The sequence below is a fragment of the Astyanax mexicanus genome, chromosome 5 (assembly GCF_023375975.1).
Source record: "Astyanax mexicanus isolate ESR-SI-001 chromosome 5, AstMex3_surface, whole genome shotgun sequence".
In the NCBI taxonomy this organism is placed as follows: domain Eukaryota; kingdom Metazoa; phylum Chordata; class Actinopteri; order Characiformes; family Acestrorhamphidae; genus Astyanax; species Astyanax mexicanus.
Window position 1 is genome coordinate 11,248,982 of NC_064412.1, and position 19,234 is coordinate 11,268,215.

Below are 19,234 nucleotides of genomic sequence, written 5' to 3' on the forward strand. Positions count from 1 at the left end.
GGTCTCCATCTACGTCCCCTCATCATTAGAGCTTCAGTCAAAGGAACAGAGACAAGCAGCAGGAGGATAATAGACTTCTGTGTGAGCTCAGACTATAGTAGATCATTTTAGCTCAGATAATGGATCATTTTTTTTCTGAAGGCCAAGTCTGTGAAACGTAGCTGAACATACACCCACTGAGTGCTACTGGGGCAAATTAGATAATTATGTTAATATACATTACCATTGCCCTGCAACTCTTCTTTTTTATAACCTGAATAATCAGTAGATTACTAATGCATCTTAAAAAAATCATTGAAAAGTTACTTTATTTTAGTCATTTAATTCAAAATGTGAAACTCATAAATTATATAAATGTATTTCACACCAGAATTATCTATTTTAGGCAATTATTTATTTTATTGCTAATGGCTTACAGTCAATAAAAACCCCAAAAATCATTATCTCAGAAAATTTGAATCTTATATAATATAAGGCCAATGGTTATATTTGGCAGTGTGCCAAGTCCAGCTGGAAAATGAAATCTGCATCTCCACAGAAGTTGTCAGCAGAAGGAAGCATGAAGTGCTGTAAGATTTTTCAGGAAAACACTGCACTGACTTTGGACTTGATAATAAAACACAGTGGACCAACACCAGCAGATGACAGCAGTCTTATATAATATTCTAATTTTTCTGAGACATTGATTTTTGGGTTTTCATTTCATTTAAGAAAAACATACATATACATATAAACCATAAATATGAAGCAATAATTGGTAATAATTGGTTGTTGCTTATATCCTCTTTTTCTGTCATTTTTCTTTTGTGTAATGCAAAAGGTGCTTTAAATGGTTCTTAGAGCCATGCAATAGAAGAACCATAACTGTGTAACTGTGATGTGGCATTTTATCATTTTATATAATTACACTCCTTAAAATGAATGTGATGTTAAATGTATATGTTAATCTATATGTTAATCGCATATGTTAATATGTTCTTTATTTGTTTGGTTGCACAGCTCACACAAACATACTTAAGTTGTATCAAATAGTGGCGAAAATAACATACAGCTCTGGAAAAAATTAAAAGAGCACTTCAGTTTCTGAATCAGTTTCTCTGATTTTGCTATTTATAGCTATATGTTTAAGTAAAATAAACATTGTTGTTTAATTCTATAAACCATAGACAACATTTCTCCTAAGATTTAAATAATTTATTTGCAGAAAATTAGAAATGGTTGAAGATGCAGAGCTTTCAGACCTCAAATAATGCAAAGAAAACAAGTTCATATTTATAAAGTTTTAAGAGTTCAGAAATCAGTATTTGGTTGAATAACCCTGGTTTATATTCACAGTTTCATGCATCTTGGCATGTTCTCCTCCACCAGTCTTACACAATGCTTTTGGATAACTTTATTCTACTCCTGGTGCAAAAATTCAAGCAGTTCAGTTCGGTTTGATGGCTTGTGATCATCCATCTTCCTCTTGATTATATTCCAGAGGTTTTAAATTTGGTAAAATCAAAGAAACTAATAATTGTTAAGTGGTTTCTTATTTTTTTCCAGAGCTGTATGACTGTACACTCAGTATAAATTTAGTGCAAATGTATATCATTTTAATTACAAACAAGTAGTAAATAAGTACAAATTAGTGGTTTCAAAATAACATAACTTAAATACAGACCTATTTCAGCCTAATTTAAGCATACTTTTGTGAATAAATGTAATTTGTGTAAAACACAAACATGGTTGTCAATACAGATGTTTGTTGCTAAAACAAAGTCAAGACAATTTTAATGAGCCCAAATGTAACATTATATATGTATATAGTACAAATAGTTTTTATTTACATTATTATTACTTTAATGAATATCCTCCGAGCAGCTTATACTCATGATGCCTTTGAGGCATTACATTCACCTGTCTCTGCCCGGGTAGCTTGACTCGTACACCTTCAGTCTGTTAGGCAGATCCAACGGCACAACCTCTGAATGAGCTTCATATTGATTTTCTCTCACTGGATGATGCATCTTGCAGCTGGGTGGAGCTTAAACCATCAGTCTTTGCCGTTTCCCTGCAGACAGGGACAAAGCAGAGCTCTATTTCTGCCCACCACATTGCACACAAAGCGGCAGAGGAAAAAGGTGTTCTGTGTTCCTGTGCGCCAGTTTGCGTACAGAACGTGGGCACAGTGCAAGACTGTTGAGACTTGATCTATATTCAAAAACGTGCGTCCAGCCCTGAGATCCACAAAACCTTCTCCTGAAGATAACTGATCACCTGATTTCACTTCCCTGGCCTAGAAGGCTACACAATGGGTCACCAGTGCTAAAATATGATAACTGGGAGAAATGCTTAACAGCCAGGGTGTGATTTGTGGGAATGGCTGATAATTAGTGAGGGAATTTCCTTGGGACACATTTAGAAAACTGAGAACTCAGGCACGTTGTTTTCTTCAAACTGGAAAAAATAACACATTTTTATTCCACTGGATAAAAAAGTATGTATAAAACACAGACATACGAAAATAAATTACTATAAATGTGCAAACCAATGCTTATGGTTGTCATTTTGGTCGTTTTAAGGATGTAAAATGTCACTGCTTCATCAAAGAGTTCATAAAGTTCCAAGGAAAAACTGAAGCAGATCAGGCAGTAGGGGCAGTCCGGTTATACAGCCTAAAGTTAGAAAGAGAAAACATGCTTACACAACAGTCTTATCACATTCCAACACAATACATCAAATAAATCAGTGTAAAAAAGTGTTAGTACTAAACTCTAAATTACAATGAAGATTAAAAAAAAAATTAGCTACAGAATTAATGACTAAAAAAAGCAGAAGTACTGTCTAAACAGCTGTTTAATTTAACCGTATGTTGTACCTTATATAGGCGTTAGATTTGAAGGTGTTTTTAGCAATAACTCTTCTTTTGTCTTCAAGGCTTCTCCAGTGTCATACGATCTACACAGCATTGCCAGATAAGATACAGTCAGCATTAATCATTTGATTATCTGTAAATCCATTAAAGGGCAATTTTAATTATGTTTTCACACTCTGATAGCCACAAATATAGCTATTTTATATGTGTTTATTTGTTTGTACCTTTAAAAGCACAGTTGTTTTTTTTTAAGAGCCATTAGAAAACTATGCTTCAAGCATCAAGCAGCGTATTTGTAACATTTTTTACGGAATAATTTTGAGGTCTTTAAGGTAGATTTTAGTTTACATCACTACCACTGTTCACACTTTGACTCAATGGAGCAAACCACTGCGAATGATTAGTTTATATATCTAAACCATAGAAATATGCTGAAATGAAAAAATGGCCAATTAACCATCAATGTAACTTCTATGTTGGATGTTTATCATCATTAATATTATTAAATATACATTTTCTACCTGTCAAAAATATTTATCTGTTAAATCTTCCAAAACATGCTCATATTTACATTATGTTCGTTCATATGTCATTAAACCTATTTCCACCAAAATTATTGGTCCAGTCTGATTCTTTGGGCATTTGTAATAGACCCCTGCCCTCGATAGCTCTCCTTGGTGTCCCATTGAATCTGACTATAAATGAAATGTTTTGTTTTTTAACCTTTAATAGTTTGAAGACATTTACTTTTACACTAAAAATCTTTATTGTCTCATGTGGATATCTGACTTAATTTAATGTCTATTATGAAATCGAAAAATTACATTGACTAAGTGGTTCAACTCACAAATTTTACCAAACTTGGCAACTTCTTTTTTTTTTTTTTTTATGATTTTAACCAATTACCACATTTGTCCATAAACTAATACTTGAGGGCCTCTATCTTCATATACATGAGTTTCATATTGTGTGCCATCCATACACATTGGGTGCGGGAGTGGTTGTAGAAATGTTTTTTTTTATGGGAAAATGAATGTTAACATTGTTTTTGTTATTATATGTACTGTAACTTTATATAAATGTCTAATAAAACATGTATTAAAACCTATTTCCACCTATTTCCGACATATCCACTTCCCATTTTTGTAAACTTACACTGAAACACTATATCACAATATCTTTACTAGTTTGAAGAATGTGAAGACCATCACATGCTTTCCTTTAAAGTACAATCTGTAAATCTATCCACAATCCAGACCAGACACATACTGAATGCACTTCTTACAGCATCACTCTGTATTTCAACATAGTGGTAGGATCTCTCGTTCTGCTCAGCTCAGTGAACTAGCTACTGAAAGCTGTTTACAGAATCACAGGCAAATAGACCCTCAGCTATAAACCATTACTGTCCAGGTCAAGCTCCAGCAACAAGAAACCAACTGTGGATAAACTGAATAAACTTAAGCACTTTTTTTTTTTTGCTTTACACTCGATCTAACTGGGTGCTCTGATCTACAGTACATTGTTTGATTTGACAGCGATTAGCAGACTCAAAACCCGAGCCATTAAGAGTACTGTGAACAACAGCGAGTTCAAAGAGCACCTTATTTAAAAATAAGAACTGAATTTGAAAGCTATGAAATTTGGATTTCCTGACTTCCTCAACAAAATTCCAGAGAGCAACATAAAAAGTATCAGGACAAAAACTGTTTCCTCTCTTTCCCTTTATGATGATGAATGTTTTGAACCATTATCCTATGACCCGAGAGCCTTAAATACCAAAGCCTAGCATGCTGCTGCTGCTGCTGCTGATGATGATGATGATGGAAATGTGTAGCAGAAACACGTCATGCTTAGATTGTTATAAGTCTCATCATGCAGGAAAGCTGCGTACGTCTGTTTAAACATGGACTACACAACAGAGCATTAAACAGAAATTAGAGCCTCATTAGGGAAACAAAAGGAAGCATGTGAGTTAGTACGAGTTTTCTAGCCATGCTCAATCATGCTTATCATAAAGCAATTAAAGACAGACCGATAGATGTGCTTACCCTTTCCGTTTTATGTGGTGACGTACAATAGCCACGATACAGAAACACACTGTGAAAAATAACAGGATATTACTGAAGGAGAAAACAACAGGTCATATAATTCCCTACATTTTGCACTCTGTATCTTACAGCGTATTAACTGTGCAATATATTATAACATATAAAAACATCAAATCAAAGAATTGCTTTAAAAAAAAGACTTTTTTACAATTGACAGTGTAGAAATTTACACAAGACTGCACTGAAGATCAATCTTTAACGATGTCACACTGTAGGATTTGTCTAAGCAAAATATATATAAGTATATAAGTCTACTGCAATACACATATACAATATACATCTTGTCTTGTCATTGTCCCTGAACTAATACCAGAATGCACAAAAATAAAATCTTTTTCGCTGTAGCTTTTACAAAATGTGCTGTTAAACGTCTCTTTAAAAGAGGATATATGCACAAATGCAGGCTCTGTTTTTAATTTTTTGGTAATTTAGCATCACAAAATGAAAAAAATAAATAAAGATGAATTGTAGAGGGAGTGGAACTGAGCAACTAACCAAGCAGCGCAAATGATTTATAAATAAAGTTATATGTACAGTATAGGGCAATGATAAAATGTAGGAGTGTTTTGGAATCCTCACAGCAAAAAGGCAAGTGTTGAATTAACTCCCACAGAGTTGATTCTGAATCGTTTCCAGGGTTTATATAGCTCCACACTCTTTGGACTTTTAAAATAGTTTAACTCTTTGGACGCTTAAAAAATCAACTCTTTCAAAATAGTTAAACATTGATCGCCTTTCCCGAGTTTCTGTTTAACTCACAGATGTGTTCATTTAACTCCCTATATTGTTAAGGTAATCAAAAAGAGTTAAAAATGAATTAGAAGAAGGTTAGTCAATCAATATGACTAAAAGGGGAAGGTTACCTTGTATTTATGACACTTAATACTGGATAAAAACTCCCTGCCTTGCCTCAGCTAGTTGCATTATTTTTTTCTTGCCAGCACTTTGTCACACTTAACAGTACAGAAAATGGTAACTTGCTCTCATATCCTACAATACTGTCACCAGTTAAAAAAAAAAACATTACTCAAGGGAAATTAGCCTAGAGCCTGGCGAGACTACACAGAGACGGTTAGTCAGGTTGGGGGAATAATATGCAAATAAATGAAACTAAGAACCAATAGGAAAATTACACTTTGCATAATGTACTAAGAAATGTGAGGTAGCTGCTCAATTTAGGTAATATGTACTGAAAATATGGGTTAAACTCTACAGAAACAAATAGTGCTGATGTCTCGACAAAAAAAACAAAGAAGTAAAATAAGTGGGGTGGAGAATAATTAAAACTCTGTTAAGTTGGGCACATGTGTTCAGCACATTTATTTATTTTGGATAAATACTGAAATATTCAACTCTGTCAAAGAAATACAACTCAAATGTAACTCCAATACCAATTCAATTCTCCAGTCTTTGCTATGCTTTCTATTAGACATTTATATTTGTTTTATTTTTGATTTAATAGAGCTTATAAATAAATGTTGTACCTAAAGAGCAAATGTTTTTTTTTTAAGAAATGCTGTGATGATAACAGGGACTCACCTACTAAAGCAAAGAATATACATCCAATAACTGCTAGAGTATATCCAAGATCTGGAGAATCTGGAGAATCTGCAGCAAAGAAACAGCAGTGATCAGACAAGTCTTCCATGAAGAAACTGGAACAGATATTAGGTTAATTATAAACCTTAGCTTTAGTGTTACTGGAAAAGCAAGCATGATTTAATTTAATCAAAAATGACTCACATGGCCAACTGCCCCTGTTAACAGTTTTATTAACTATATAAGCTGTCCCTGAGGACGGTATCAAAAGAGATATAATTTAATATAGAAGATTTAATATTCAACAGTCTGTGACTCACTTGGAGGTGGACCAGGCATCATTTCTGAGGAAAAAAAAAGGACAACAAATTACAGAATGTTCCTTCCTTGGGAACCGATCTGCATGACTGAAATGAGAACACCTGGAAGAAATCTTATCTCACCATCTTATCTGGCTTAGCTACAGGTACTATGAAAGTCAGAGAGTACTGCTACTAGTGCAGCATGAAAAAACAGCTTCAGTATTTACCTTTTAAGCCAAGTGTTGTGCTGCTGGAGCCTGTGCTTGTGCTTGTGCTGGCTGTGGTGGCTGTGACTTTTTTTGTCGTTCGATAACTTTCTGTAAGCAGATTGTTGTTAGTTTTAAGCAGAGAAAACTGTGTGCATTAGATTATTGTGAATCCACTAAAACTTGCAGTAGATGTACAGTACTGTATAGTATTTATAGTAATATTTATATTTTATACAGTTAGTAAACAGTTATTACCCAGATAAAAAGATTTTCAATTATTTTACAGGTGCCTTAAACATGTCAAATTCACTGTACATGTACACAAATAAGAAAATATATATATATTTATGATAATATATACACTGCCCGGCCAAAAAAAAAGTCGCCACCTGGATTTAAGTAAGTAAATGATGTGGGGTTGCTGCTGCAGTTGGTCTGCAGGTCTAGGTTCAGCAACAGTATGTGCTGAAAGAATGAGGTCAGCTGACTACCTGAATATACTGAATATAGACCAGATTATTCCATCAATGGATTTTTTTCTGCCCTGATGGCACGGCCATATTCCAAGATGGTAATGTCAGGATTCATGGTGCTGGAACAGTGAAAGAGTGATTCAGGGAGCATGAGATCATCATTTTCACACATGGATTGAGAGAGTTCACCACAGAGTCCAGATCTTAACCTCATTGAGAATCTTTGGGATGTGCTGGATGGAGAAGGCTTTGTGCAGCGGTCAGACTCTACCATCATCAATGCTGCTGCAAGATCTTGGTGAAAAAATAATGCAACACTGGATTAAAATAAATCTTGCGACATTGAAGAAGCTTATTGAAGCAATGCCAGAGAAAATACATGCTGCAATCAAAGATAAAGGCGGTCTAATTAAATACTTTTTTTTGTGGTGGTGATTTTTTTTTCGGCCAGGCAGTGTATATTTATGGTCAGTTCATCTGAACTACAACGTCATCAGTTCTGATCCAGTGCACAGCTGTTAAAACACAGCTCTTGAACTTCCTTTTATTTGTTGCAGGGTTTTTATATTCAGTCTAAAGCACAATTAGGCTTTAGTGAGTGATCACTTCTTGTTTTTTACACAGTATTAAAGGCCAAACTTCAAAAGCTGATCTATTACACAGCGTTTCTAGCAATAAGCACTGACTGTACATAGTTAATCATTCTCTTGGCCAACAGACTCAAATTAATTGGCAAACATCCTGCTGAAACACACACACACACACACACACACATTTACTGCCCATGATCTAAAGACCAAGCTTACCCTTAATGCAGACAGGAAGTGTGGACCAGCCATGCTCTTCACAAACAATCCTGGGAGAGCCTTCCATTATGTACCCTGACTGGCACTGGAATACAGCCTCACTTTTATGTGTGTAGTTGGATTTTTTTTCTTTTAGAACACCAAACTGGACATGTGGAACTTGGCACTCGATAGCTGTAAATAACAAAACATAGTTCAGAAAATAATACCAACTAGAAATGAAAGAGCCAAAATCAAATCAAAGTAACAATTACTTGCTAAGTTTCTTTAGAAGACAAAAACATTTTATAACAAACTATTTAATGTTTAGTCCTTAAAGTCCATATACAGTACCGGTTAAAAGTTTTAGAACACCCCCATTTGTTCCCTTCATTTTTGCTATTTAAACCCTTAAGGCTTAATTACCATAAATGAACTAAAAACTGAAAAAAAAATGTATATTGTTCAAAAAAATAAAATCTGTCTGTAGGAACAGATTGTGTCACTGCCTTTCTTCAGACTTTCATCATAATGACTTAAAAAAGACACAGAAACACTGAGAATTCTCTAACTGTTAAAATAATAAGTCTTTTCTTTAGGGAAATTACATTTGAAGCCAAAGAGCGATGAGTACTGATTTCTACACATTCAAAAGACTATTGGAAACTGGAGAAAACTGGTACAGGAAGACGTCTGCCTGACCCACATGGCAACAGCACCTTTAACAATGTTAGCTTATGCTTAACATTAGACGAAGTCTTAGTTTCAGCAGTAAAGAGAATAGTTAAGAGGTTTGACAGGTAAAGTGAAGTAAAAATGTCATTGCATGAGTACATAAAATAAGCAACAGAATTTCCGTTTTTGCAATGTCCAAGATTTGAAGAGATTATTCTGTCCTTTCACACTGAAGTTACAATAAGTGTTTTGATCCCAGCGTGTTACACATACAGTATAAAGAGAGGTTGGAAATAGTCATGTGTTACGTTCCTTTAGTTTTGGAGATCTGTTTCTCTGTGTCTGTTCTCAGGTCTGTTGCTTGGCGGTGATTGGCTGCTCTGTTGGCAATTGGCTGTTTGTTGCTCTGCTCATGCTTACATTCTATTGGCTGGATCTACTGGCGGGAGTTTTGAAAGACCTCTTTGTCTGCGAGTCCGGGGAGCTGCACCTTTTTCCTTGTCTGAGCCGACATGTGCTGCTCCAGTGAAGGCCCACCAGCACAGACCAAACCTGTTTGTATTGTTTTGTTTGTTTGCTTATTGTAATATAAGGTTTTCAGGATTTGTAGGGGTGACCTGCACTTTTTGTTGTCTCTGATTTTTGAAGAGAGTAGGCAGGGTAGTTTGTTTGTATTTTATTTTATTTTCTTTGTTTTCAAGGTAAGTTAAATGTTTTTTTTTGTTTAGATCAGGGGTGTCTAAACTTTTTTTTGTTGGGGGCCAGAAGGAGAAATATATTTGAAGTCACGGGCCACACTCTGTAATAAAACAAATAATGAAATACAACCCCTGGCAAAAAGTATGGAATCACCAGTCTTGGATGAGCACTCCTTCAGACATTTCATTCTGTAAAACAAATTCTGATCAAAAACATGATACAATAATAAGGTCATTCCAAAGTGCAACTTGTTGGCTTTCAGGAACACTCAAAGAAATGAAGAAAAAACATTGTGGAAGTCAGTGAATGTTACTTTTATTGACCAACCACAGGGAAAAAAATATGGAATCACTCAATTCTGAGGAAAAAAATATGGAATCATGAAAAACAGATAAACAAAAGATGATTCAAAATACATCACTAGTATTTAGTTGCACCACCTTTGGCTTTTATAACGGCTTTCAGTCTCTGAGGCATGGACTTGATGAGTGACAAACAGTATTCTGCATCAATTTGGTGCCAACTCTCTTTGATAGCAGTTGCCAGATCAGCTTTGCAGGTCGGAGCCTTCTTGTGGACCATTTTTTTCAATTTCCACCACAGGTTTTCAATTGGGTTGAGATCTGGACTATTTGCAGGCCATGACATCGACTGAATGTGTCTTTCTCCAAGGAATGCCTTCACTGTTTTTGCCCTATGGCACGATGCATTGTCATCTTGGAAAATTATTTAATTATCTCCAAACATCTGTTCAACTGAAGGGATGAGAAAACTGTCCAAAATGTCAATGTAAACTTGTGCATTGATAGAAGAATTAACCACAGTCATCTCCCCAGTGCCTTTGCCTGACATGCAGCCCAATATCATCAAGGACTGTGGAAATTTGGTTGTTTTCTTCAGGCAGGCCTCTTCATAAATCTCACTGGAACGGCACCAAACAAAAGTTCCAGCATCATCACCTTGTCCAATGCAGATTCTTGACTCATCACTGAAGATAACTTTCATCCAGTCATCCACAGTCCATGATTGCCTCTCCTTAGCCCACTGCAGTCTTGTTCTTTTATGTTTAGGTGTCAATGATGGTTTTCTTTTAGCTTTCCTGTATTGAAATCCCATTTCCTTTAGGCGATTTCTTACGGTTCGGTCACATACATTGGCTCCAGCTTCTTCCCATTTATGCTTCATCTGTTTAGTTGTACTTTTTCGGTTTTCAAGACAAATGGCCTTAAGTTGCTTGTCTTGACGCTTTGATGTCTTTCTCGGTCTACCAGTACGCTTGGCTTTAACAACCATTCCATGCTGTTTGTATTTGGTCCATATCTTGGATACAGCTGACTGTGAACAGCCCACATCTTTAGCAACCATGCGTGAAGAGTTACCTTCTTCAAGAAGTTTCACAATCCTCTCTTTTGTTTCAAGAGACATTTCTCTTGTTGGAGCCATGGTTCTTGCCACTCTAATTCGTCCAGCAGCCCTCCAAGGTGTCATGACTGCAGGTGTTTTTAACTGCGGACTAACGAGCAGATCTAATCTGAGGCAGGTGTCCATTTAGGGAAAGGAAATTGACTGGGTGTGTCCTTATTTTCTACTTTCAATTTGAGTGATTCCATACTTTTTTCCTCAGAATTGAGTGATTCCATATTTTTTCCCTGTGGTTGGTCAATAAAAGTAACATTCACTGACTTCCACAATGTTTTTTCTTCATTTCTTTGAGTGTTCCTGAAAGCCAACAAGTTGCACTTTGGAATGACCTTATTATTGTATCATGTTTTTGATCAGAGTTTGTTTTACAGAATGAAATGTCTGAAGGAGTGCTCATCCAAGACTGGTGATTCCATACTTTTTGCCAGGGGTTGTATACCACTTTAAATAATACTTTTTTCCTGATTATTTAATTTACACACCATTTTACTTGACTTACTATCTTTATCTTTGACAGTGTTGTGTTAACTAAGATTTTTCAAATTGATGTTTAATGTCATGATGTCTCTTAATATTAAACTCCTTAATTACGGCAACTTTTAGACTCTTTGGCCAGTTTTTCTGCGCTAGAAATGCGCACCCTCTCCGCTTTTAGCCTCTTTGGCCTGTTTCTCTGCACTAGAAATGCGCACACTCTCCGCTTTTAGACTCTTTTGCCCCATTTCTCTGCGCTAGAAATGCGCACCCTCTCCGCTTTTAGACTCTTTGGCCCATTTTTCTGCGCTAGAAATGCACACCCTCTCCGCTTTTAGACTCTTTGGCCTGTTTCTGACACCTAGCGTTCAAACTTTGAATCTCACATTATAAAAACCTGCTTAACAGCGGGCCAACTTTCATTCTATTACTAAAATACCTCACGGGCCGCTCCAAAAAAGGAAACGGGCCGTAGTTTGGACTTTGTTTTGTCTCTTAAGTTTTGAAGCTGGAAAATGGTCAAATGTGTCATTTAAGAGCAAATAAAATTTTACTTAATAATTTTGAGTTGTTTTTGGATTGGTCTGATGCTAAGTGAGCACTCACTTGAAACAGATCTGCTCTATGGTAGTGTTTCTAAAAGTGAGGTCTAGAGACCCCAGAGGTCCCTGACAAATAGCCATTGGGAATGCTCATCATTATAATCTTAGGTGTGAGTTCACAAATCTGCTTTATCAACCTGGAAATCAACCAAAATCAGCCTTAGTTCAGATCAACAACAATGACGTAAATTTTGATTTTATTGAGAACAGTGTCAGTAGAGAAGAATGTTATCTGTCTCAGCATTCTAACAAACAAGGTCCACAAGCCTATTTTTGGTTTAAAGCCTTGAAACCAGATAATAATGGTGAATCAAAACCTGTTCGAAAGGGAGGAATGAGCGCAATCAGCAGAGATAAGTGACTAAAATTCTTCCATTCTTCCAAATAAATATGACTGTCTCAGAAAACAAGTCAGTGAGGGTCCACAGAATTGTTTTCACACAGAAAGTCATACCTGGCAGCAGAAGGTTTAAGAACCCCTGGTCTAAGACACCAAACAAATATCATATGCCTTATTATTTATGTTCAGACACCATGATGTGTTTTCTTGTGATTCTTAATTTTGGTCAATATTATATAACTCTGATATTGATAAGAACAGTATGAAAGCTCCTTTCTGTGGTTTGTACATAATCACACATTAACAGAGCAAGGAAATATGCTACAAATAATATATCTTTAAATGTAAAGACATTTTTACAGATTAAAGCAGCATCAAGTTCTTAGAATACGCCTATTCAAATAGTGCAGGGACTTTTACTCAATTCATGCTGCACATCACCCAATCAAACTTTGTTTTTTACACTCTCTGTAAAGAAATGTAGAGTTGGTTCAGTGTTCTTTCAGCATTAATGGTATTCTAGACATTCTTATTGAGGCATAATGAAAATACAATAAGAAAATGTATCACAATATGATAAAATATTGTCACATTGCAAAGGATGTGAGGTAAAGTCAACTTATGTAATGTCAGGATACTCACGTGTGCACACAGGGGGTACGCTATTGTATTCACTATCCTCTTGACACAAAATGGATTTGTTGCCTATGAGCTTGAAACCAGGATTACAAGTGTACTCAATAACATCGTCCATTTTAGGAAACTCGCTGTCTGGGCGCTTGGTGATCATGCCATTTAAAATCTCAGTAGGTTTATCGCATGTAATCACTGCCAAAACAAGCAAACAAATAAATAAGTAAATAAACAAACCAGTAAAATATATATGATGACAACTGCCACTTTACATTTACTCATACAGTCAAATACACTAATATGATCACCAGGATATGTTTTATATGTAAGATCCTATGTAATGTGTAAGTAGCACATTCTGCTTAACTGACAGCTTTGCACATCTTGGCTGGATTTTCTCAGTCAGTTTTATGATGCAGAATCTCCTGGAATTCAGGCTTTCAGTTAACAGCTGTGCTGAACTTGTTAAGAGTTAATTACTTGAATTGCTTGCCTCTTAATGTGTTTGAGAGCATCAGTTGTGTCACATCAGTTGATATACAGTGAAAAGCCCTATTTGAGTAGTGTTCTAATTCATATTATACTACTTAACTAAGTAAGTTACTCAATCCAAAGAAATTCAAGAACTTTGAAAGTATCCTTAAGTACAGTAACAAAGACATAAAAAACATTATGATAAAACTGACTATTAAAAGAGACAAAAAATCCAAACCTACATGGCCCTTTGTAAAAAAAAGAAAAAAAGTGTTTGCTCTATAAACCTTATAACTGGTTGGGCGACCCTTAACAACAACTGCAATCAAGCATTTGCATTAACTTGCAATGACTCTTTCACAGCACTGTGAAGATATTGGAGGGTTTTCAAGCATGAACCACCTTTTTAAGATCATGCTACAGCATCTTAATAGGATTTCGGTCAGTCCCCAGTATTTTCACAAAAGTCTTGGGGATCATCAAGATGTTTTCTGGCTAAATTGGCATGGGTTCTTTTTGCTCAGCAATGTTTTTTGTCTTGACACTCAAGTCATTTTTGCCCAGTCTCTTTCTTATGGTGGAATCATAACACCAGTGTTGGGCACGTTACTTAAAAAAAAGTAATTAGTTATAGTTACTAGTTACTTCTTCAAAAAAGTAACTGAGTTACTCCACTATAAAATTAACTAGTTACCAGTAAAAGTAACTATTGCGTTACTTTTGTGTTACTCGCCCCCGTAACTGCATAACACTGTATAACACTGACATTTACTGGGGAAAGTAAGGCCTGCAGTTCTCTGGATGTTACTGTGGGGTCTTTTGTGATCTCTTGGATGAGTCATAGCTGCGCTCTTAGAGTAATTCTGATTGGCCATCTACTATTGGGAAGGTTCACCAGTGTTCCACGTTTTTGCCGTTTGTGGATAATGGCTCTCATTGTGGTTTGCTGGAGTCCCAAAACTTTAGAAATGGCTTCATAAACTTTGCCGGACTGATAAATCTCAATTACTGTCTTTCTCATTTGTTCTTAAATTTCTCTGGATATTGGCATGATGTTGGGCTTTTAAGCATATTTTGGTCTACTTCTCTTTGTCAGGCAGGTCCTATTTAAGTGATTTCTTGTTTGAGAACATGTGTGGCAGTAATCAGTAATCAGAAATTGATCTCAGGTCTGCTAAACTGAGGGGGACGAAAACCTTTTCACAAAGGGACATGTAGGTTTGTATTTTTGCTCCCTTAATGATAAAAACCTTCACTTTAAAAATGCATTTTGTGTTTACTTGCATTGTCTTTGACTAATACTTAAATTTGTTTGATAAAATGAAACATTTTCCTTTTTTTCCCTTCCATTCACGCTTAGTTTAGAGGTAACTTACATAAACACTCAACCGTTCCACTCCATCCAAACGGAAGGCATTGCCTGAAGCTGGAGCCCTGTAGATAATATCTGTAAAGAGCAAGCTCATAAACATTAACATTGTTCTGCTACCCGTTAGGTAAGGTATGCCAAAAATTGCAGGATTATAGAAATCTTACCCTTCATCACAAACTGGCTGGATTAATGCACCTAACAGCGTGCCAGCTGACATGTTATACATCAGATTGGGTGAAGTTGGGGGAGAACCACAATCTTTTTCTGAAATAAAAATTCCCAGGTCACCCAAACTGTTTTAACGTTTTACATAGTGACTACATTTGGGATAAAAGTAGAGAGGTTATTACTTTTGCATACTAGTTCTACATCACTCCAGGTACCACCAGTACATGTGATGGTGTCTGATCCATGATCCGCGTCGAATCCGTAAGCACACTCAATAGTCACTTTAGATCCATCTGGGAAGTCATTCTTCAGACTAGAGTCATCAGTTAACACCATCTTATCAGTCAGGGTAGGTTTGGAGCACTCATCTGCTCAAGACAGAAACACACACCTACATAAAGACCAATACAATAGCAAAGGCTTTAAACTGTATCATCTTAAAATTAATCTGGTACAAGCATTAACAGACATTTTAATGAATGGGTGACACAAACAAATGTATACTATTAAATAAATCAACAAACAGTTCTTTATTATGATGAATGTGAGAGTGGTTGAGTAAATCATGTAGTGTGACTGGAATGACTTTGAGTTAAAAAGCCTGATGGCTCTGGAGAAGAAAGATCTCCTCAGTCTGTTCATTTGAGTTTTAACTGGCGAGTCGAGCACCACCCTCCTGATGTCTTAGATCTTCTACTGCTGGGTTTCTAAAAGTACCACCATTAAACATTCTCCCTCTTTTTCCATGTTTAAAAACCTACATTACTACTGTTGCGCTAGTGCTCCTCTGTAAATGTTGTATCTGTTCTGTCTGTGTGTCAAATGTTTCTATCTTTTATGCAAACTGTTCTTGTTGAGTTGATACTCTTTTACTAATGTTTTACCCATGTCTTTGTAATATCCTCCCAATACTGTTATCCAGTTTTTAAACACTGTGCCCACTCTGTTTACACTCTCCTACCTAGCTATTCCACCATCTAGATATAAAGTCAGAGACAGAAACTCATCTGTTGCTGAACAGTTTGTGTGGGTCATCCTCTAATTTATCATTAGTAGTGACAGAACACTGCCCACAGGATGCTGTTAACTAGATATATCTGGTTGGCAGTCCAGCAGTGCTGAAAATGACCCACCTAGGAAAGACCATCACCCACCTGTGATGGTCTATCCTATGCGGTCCTGACTATTGAAGAACAGGGTAAAAAGAGAATAATAAGTTATGCAGTAGCGAAACAGAAGACTATAATCAATCCATAAATATAGAAGTACAAAGTGTTTCTATATGCTTATTGGAGCTGATATGATGGACAACATTCAAGGCAAGTCAACGCAACTACCAGATTCAAAATGTGTCAAAATTGAGAAAACTGAGACAGACATTTTTTTAAGAGGCAGAGATGATACAAACACATGCATAGTCTATTTTACAAAGAGACATTGAAGCAACGTTCATTTTTCCATCGCAAATGCAATGAAACAATGTAAATCTCCGACATCAGTATTGATTTATTTGTACACATTTTTGATGATTCTCTCTCAATCATTGTGTTTTCTTTCTTTTTATGTGTTTTTTTTTTACATTATCAATTTTAATACTGAAGACATTAAAGATATACAGAAACACACATGGAGAATTATTTAGTAAATAGTAAAAAATGTTAAACAAACCAGAATATGTTTTATAATTTAGATTCTTCTAAGAACCACATTTATCTCTAAGGACAGATTTGCACAATCGTGGGAGAGTCACCTGGAATAGTTTTCTCAGCATCTTGAAGGAGTTTCTGGAGGTGCTGAACAATAGTTGCTGCTTTTCCTTCATGCTGTAAAGCTACAGCTCATCCCAATTAAATCACCTCAAATCATCATCTCAGTTCATCAGGTTTATATCAGGGGATTGTGGAGGACAAACACGTTTTGTATTGTTTACTACATAATTCCATATGTGTCCCTTAATTGTTTTCATGACTTTAACATTAATATACAATGTAGAAATAAATTAAATAAAGAAACAAAGAAAAACATTCATTGAGAAGGTTTGCCCAAACTAGGGGTGTGCCACAGTGTAACATACACAATAATAACGCCAACATGATTTAATATCATGGAAAATATTATACCCTAAAATATCGCACAATATCACCCACCCCTAATTATCACAATAGGGTAATACTTTTTTGCTGTTTTTAAGAAAAGAAAAATCCACACTGTTCTCATTTTCCATTGTATATCTACTAGAGATTATATCTGTCCAGTATCATTCACTTTACTTTAATTCTGGATATATGGAGTGCATTATCTTGCATTTTTTAAATATCTCAGTTAGGGGTGTGCATATCATATTGTTTATAAATATTGTGATATTATTTCAGGGCCATATCGCCCACCCCTAGTCCAAACTATTGAGAGGTACTGTATGTATGGTTTGTATTAAACTTCACATACATTAAAAATGCATATCTTGTTTGTGTTGTAATGCATAGGCTGCATTTTTGTACTTTTTGAATGCGAAATGCTGTTGTCATCAGTCTTTACCATTGTAAATTAAAAAGTGTTCTTAATGACTTGCCTGGTTACATAGAGAATAAATAAAAAAGTGTTATTGCAGTGTAGAAAGGGGCATTTAAATAAAAAGGTGTGGAGCACCTTTAACCTAAATACAGTAATGTGAGTGTAAATTAAGAGTCCCAAACATTCAAAACATTTAAATGAACATTGATTCAATGTCAGAATTTTAACATTAACCTATTTATATTATCCGTGCAGGCACGTAACAGTATTAGACGTTATCCTGACGTCATTTGACGTCACTATTAACATTTTACATGGAATTAACGTCTATTGACGTTGGTGCACAGTTTGAATATTCAAGGCAATGGTAAACAAAGGTTGTTTTTTATGTTTTTCAGCATCAGCCTTAAAAAGTATGTCGTGAAACCAAAACATAAACGTCTATTCAATGTCCTTTGCTATTATGGTAATGTTAGAGACCGTGCACAAGAGCAAGCAGCAGACTGACTGCTTCAACTATTATTAATAGCAGCCTTACACTTACCGGCTTCTCCAGTGGAAACAAACGCCAGCAGACACAGTACCAGAGTCCACGCGCTCCTGACAATCCTGAACATTTTGAAGACGAGAAACTGAAGCTGAATGAAGAGCAGAAGAGTCGAGTTTAACTCCGAACAGCTGAGAACAAACTCCAGTAAAATCAGCGGATTAGCGAGCCAGGAAAAACTGTTTCGGCTCCAGACAGAAGTCTCAGCTGGAACTGTCGCAAAGTTAACGTTTCCCTCAGGTCTGAGCTCCGGTCAGTTCACTCAATACTCCTGTACCGCTCAACACACTCTTACTACACTACACACACTCATACACTTTCTTACACACACTCCACACTGGTCCTGTGGCGAGCTGAAACAGCCAGTACCAGGCAGACACACCCTCCCCCGCACCGCCGTCACCCGGGAGGCTGGAGCTGCTGCTGACGTTAAGCTCTAACCCTGACTGATTTTATTCCACACCGTTAAAACTCTCCCCCATATGTTTACACACGACCAGCCTCTCCACCCTTCTGTGGAAGTGTCTCTGTTTTCCAGCTGGAAAAGAAAACCACAGAAGGTGTTTGAGTGGGAGACTTCTTTATTTTAGGTCAAAATTTAAACCAGCAGTCCCTATTCCTGAACAGTGTCCTAACACGACCATCCCTGCCATGTCTAAAGCCCTATCCAAACGGATTAGTTTCTCAGGGGGTCTTGGGGTATTATTCTCTTTTATTGGGGGTCCTCTGTGATTTTATTCCCATCCGGAACGACCATGTCTGTGTTTTTCTCAGACGTCCTCTGACAAAATTACAGCCTAAATTACATTTGTCCACTGCTATGCACCATAATTACACTTTGGGCGTGCGTTTCCATGGAGATCCATGTAAACACAATATCAAGTGGATATGTAGGAGCTACTGAACGCAATGTCATGTGCCCGAGAAAGCCAAAAAGCTAGCTGGTCCTGTTTTTTCAATGGCAGTCCAGAGTTTTATCACTGAGTAGAAGTGAGAAATATTTTTCACAGACATCCTCCTGAGAAACTTATCCCATCCGTA

The 19,234-nt window shown here is 36.3% G+C and overlaps 1 protein-coding gene across 3 annotated transcripts; it reads right to left on the reverse strand.

The window, feature by feature from the left end:
• Positions 1-306: 306 nt before the first annotated feature.
• On the reverse strand, positions 307-18,624 carry im:7151449 (complement factor H). Of its 3 annotated transcripts, XM_022675674.2 has the most exons (12): positions 18,191-18,622; positions 15,318-15,503; positions 15,132-15,231; positions 14,972-15,042; positions 13,131-13,316; positions 8,298-8,471; positions 7,037-7,126; positions 6,828-6,851; positions 6,508-6,576; positions 4,909-4,957; positions 2,861-2,940; positions 307-2,657 (listed from the first exon to the last, which is right to left on the reverse strand). In XM_022675674.2, the coding sequence occupies exons 1-11, from the start codon at positions 18,261-18,263 to the stop codon at positions 2,862-2,864; spliced, it is 1,101 nt and encodes a 366-aa protein (XP_022531395.2). In that variant the 5' UTR covers positions 18,264-18,622; the 3' UTR covers positions 307-2,657; position 2,861. The 3 variants fall into 3 exon arrangements, with proteins under 3 accessions (XP_022531395.2, XP_049335150.1, XP_049335151.1); XM_049479193.1 differs by lacking the exon at positions 2,861-2,940 and having other exon boundaries at positions 307-2,053; positions 18,191-18,624; XM_049479194.1 differs by lacking the exon at positions 2,861-2,940 and having other exon boundaries at positions 18,191-18,623.
• Between the last annotated feature and the right edge of the window lie 610 nt (positions 18,625-19,234).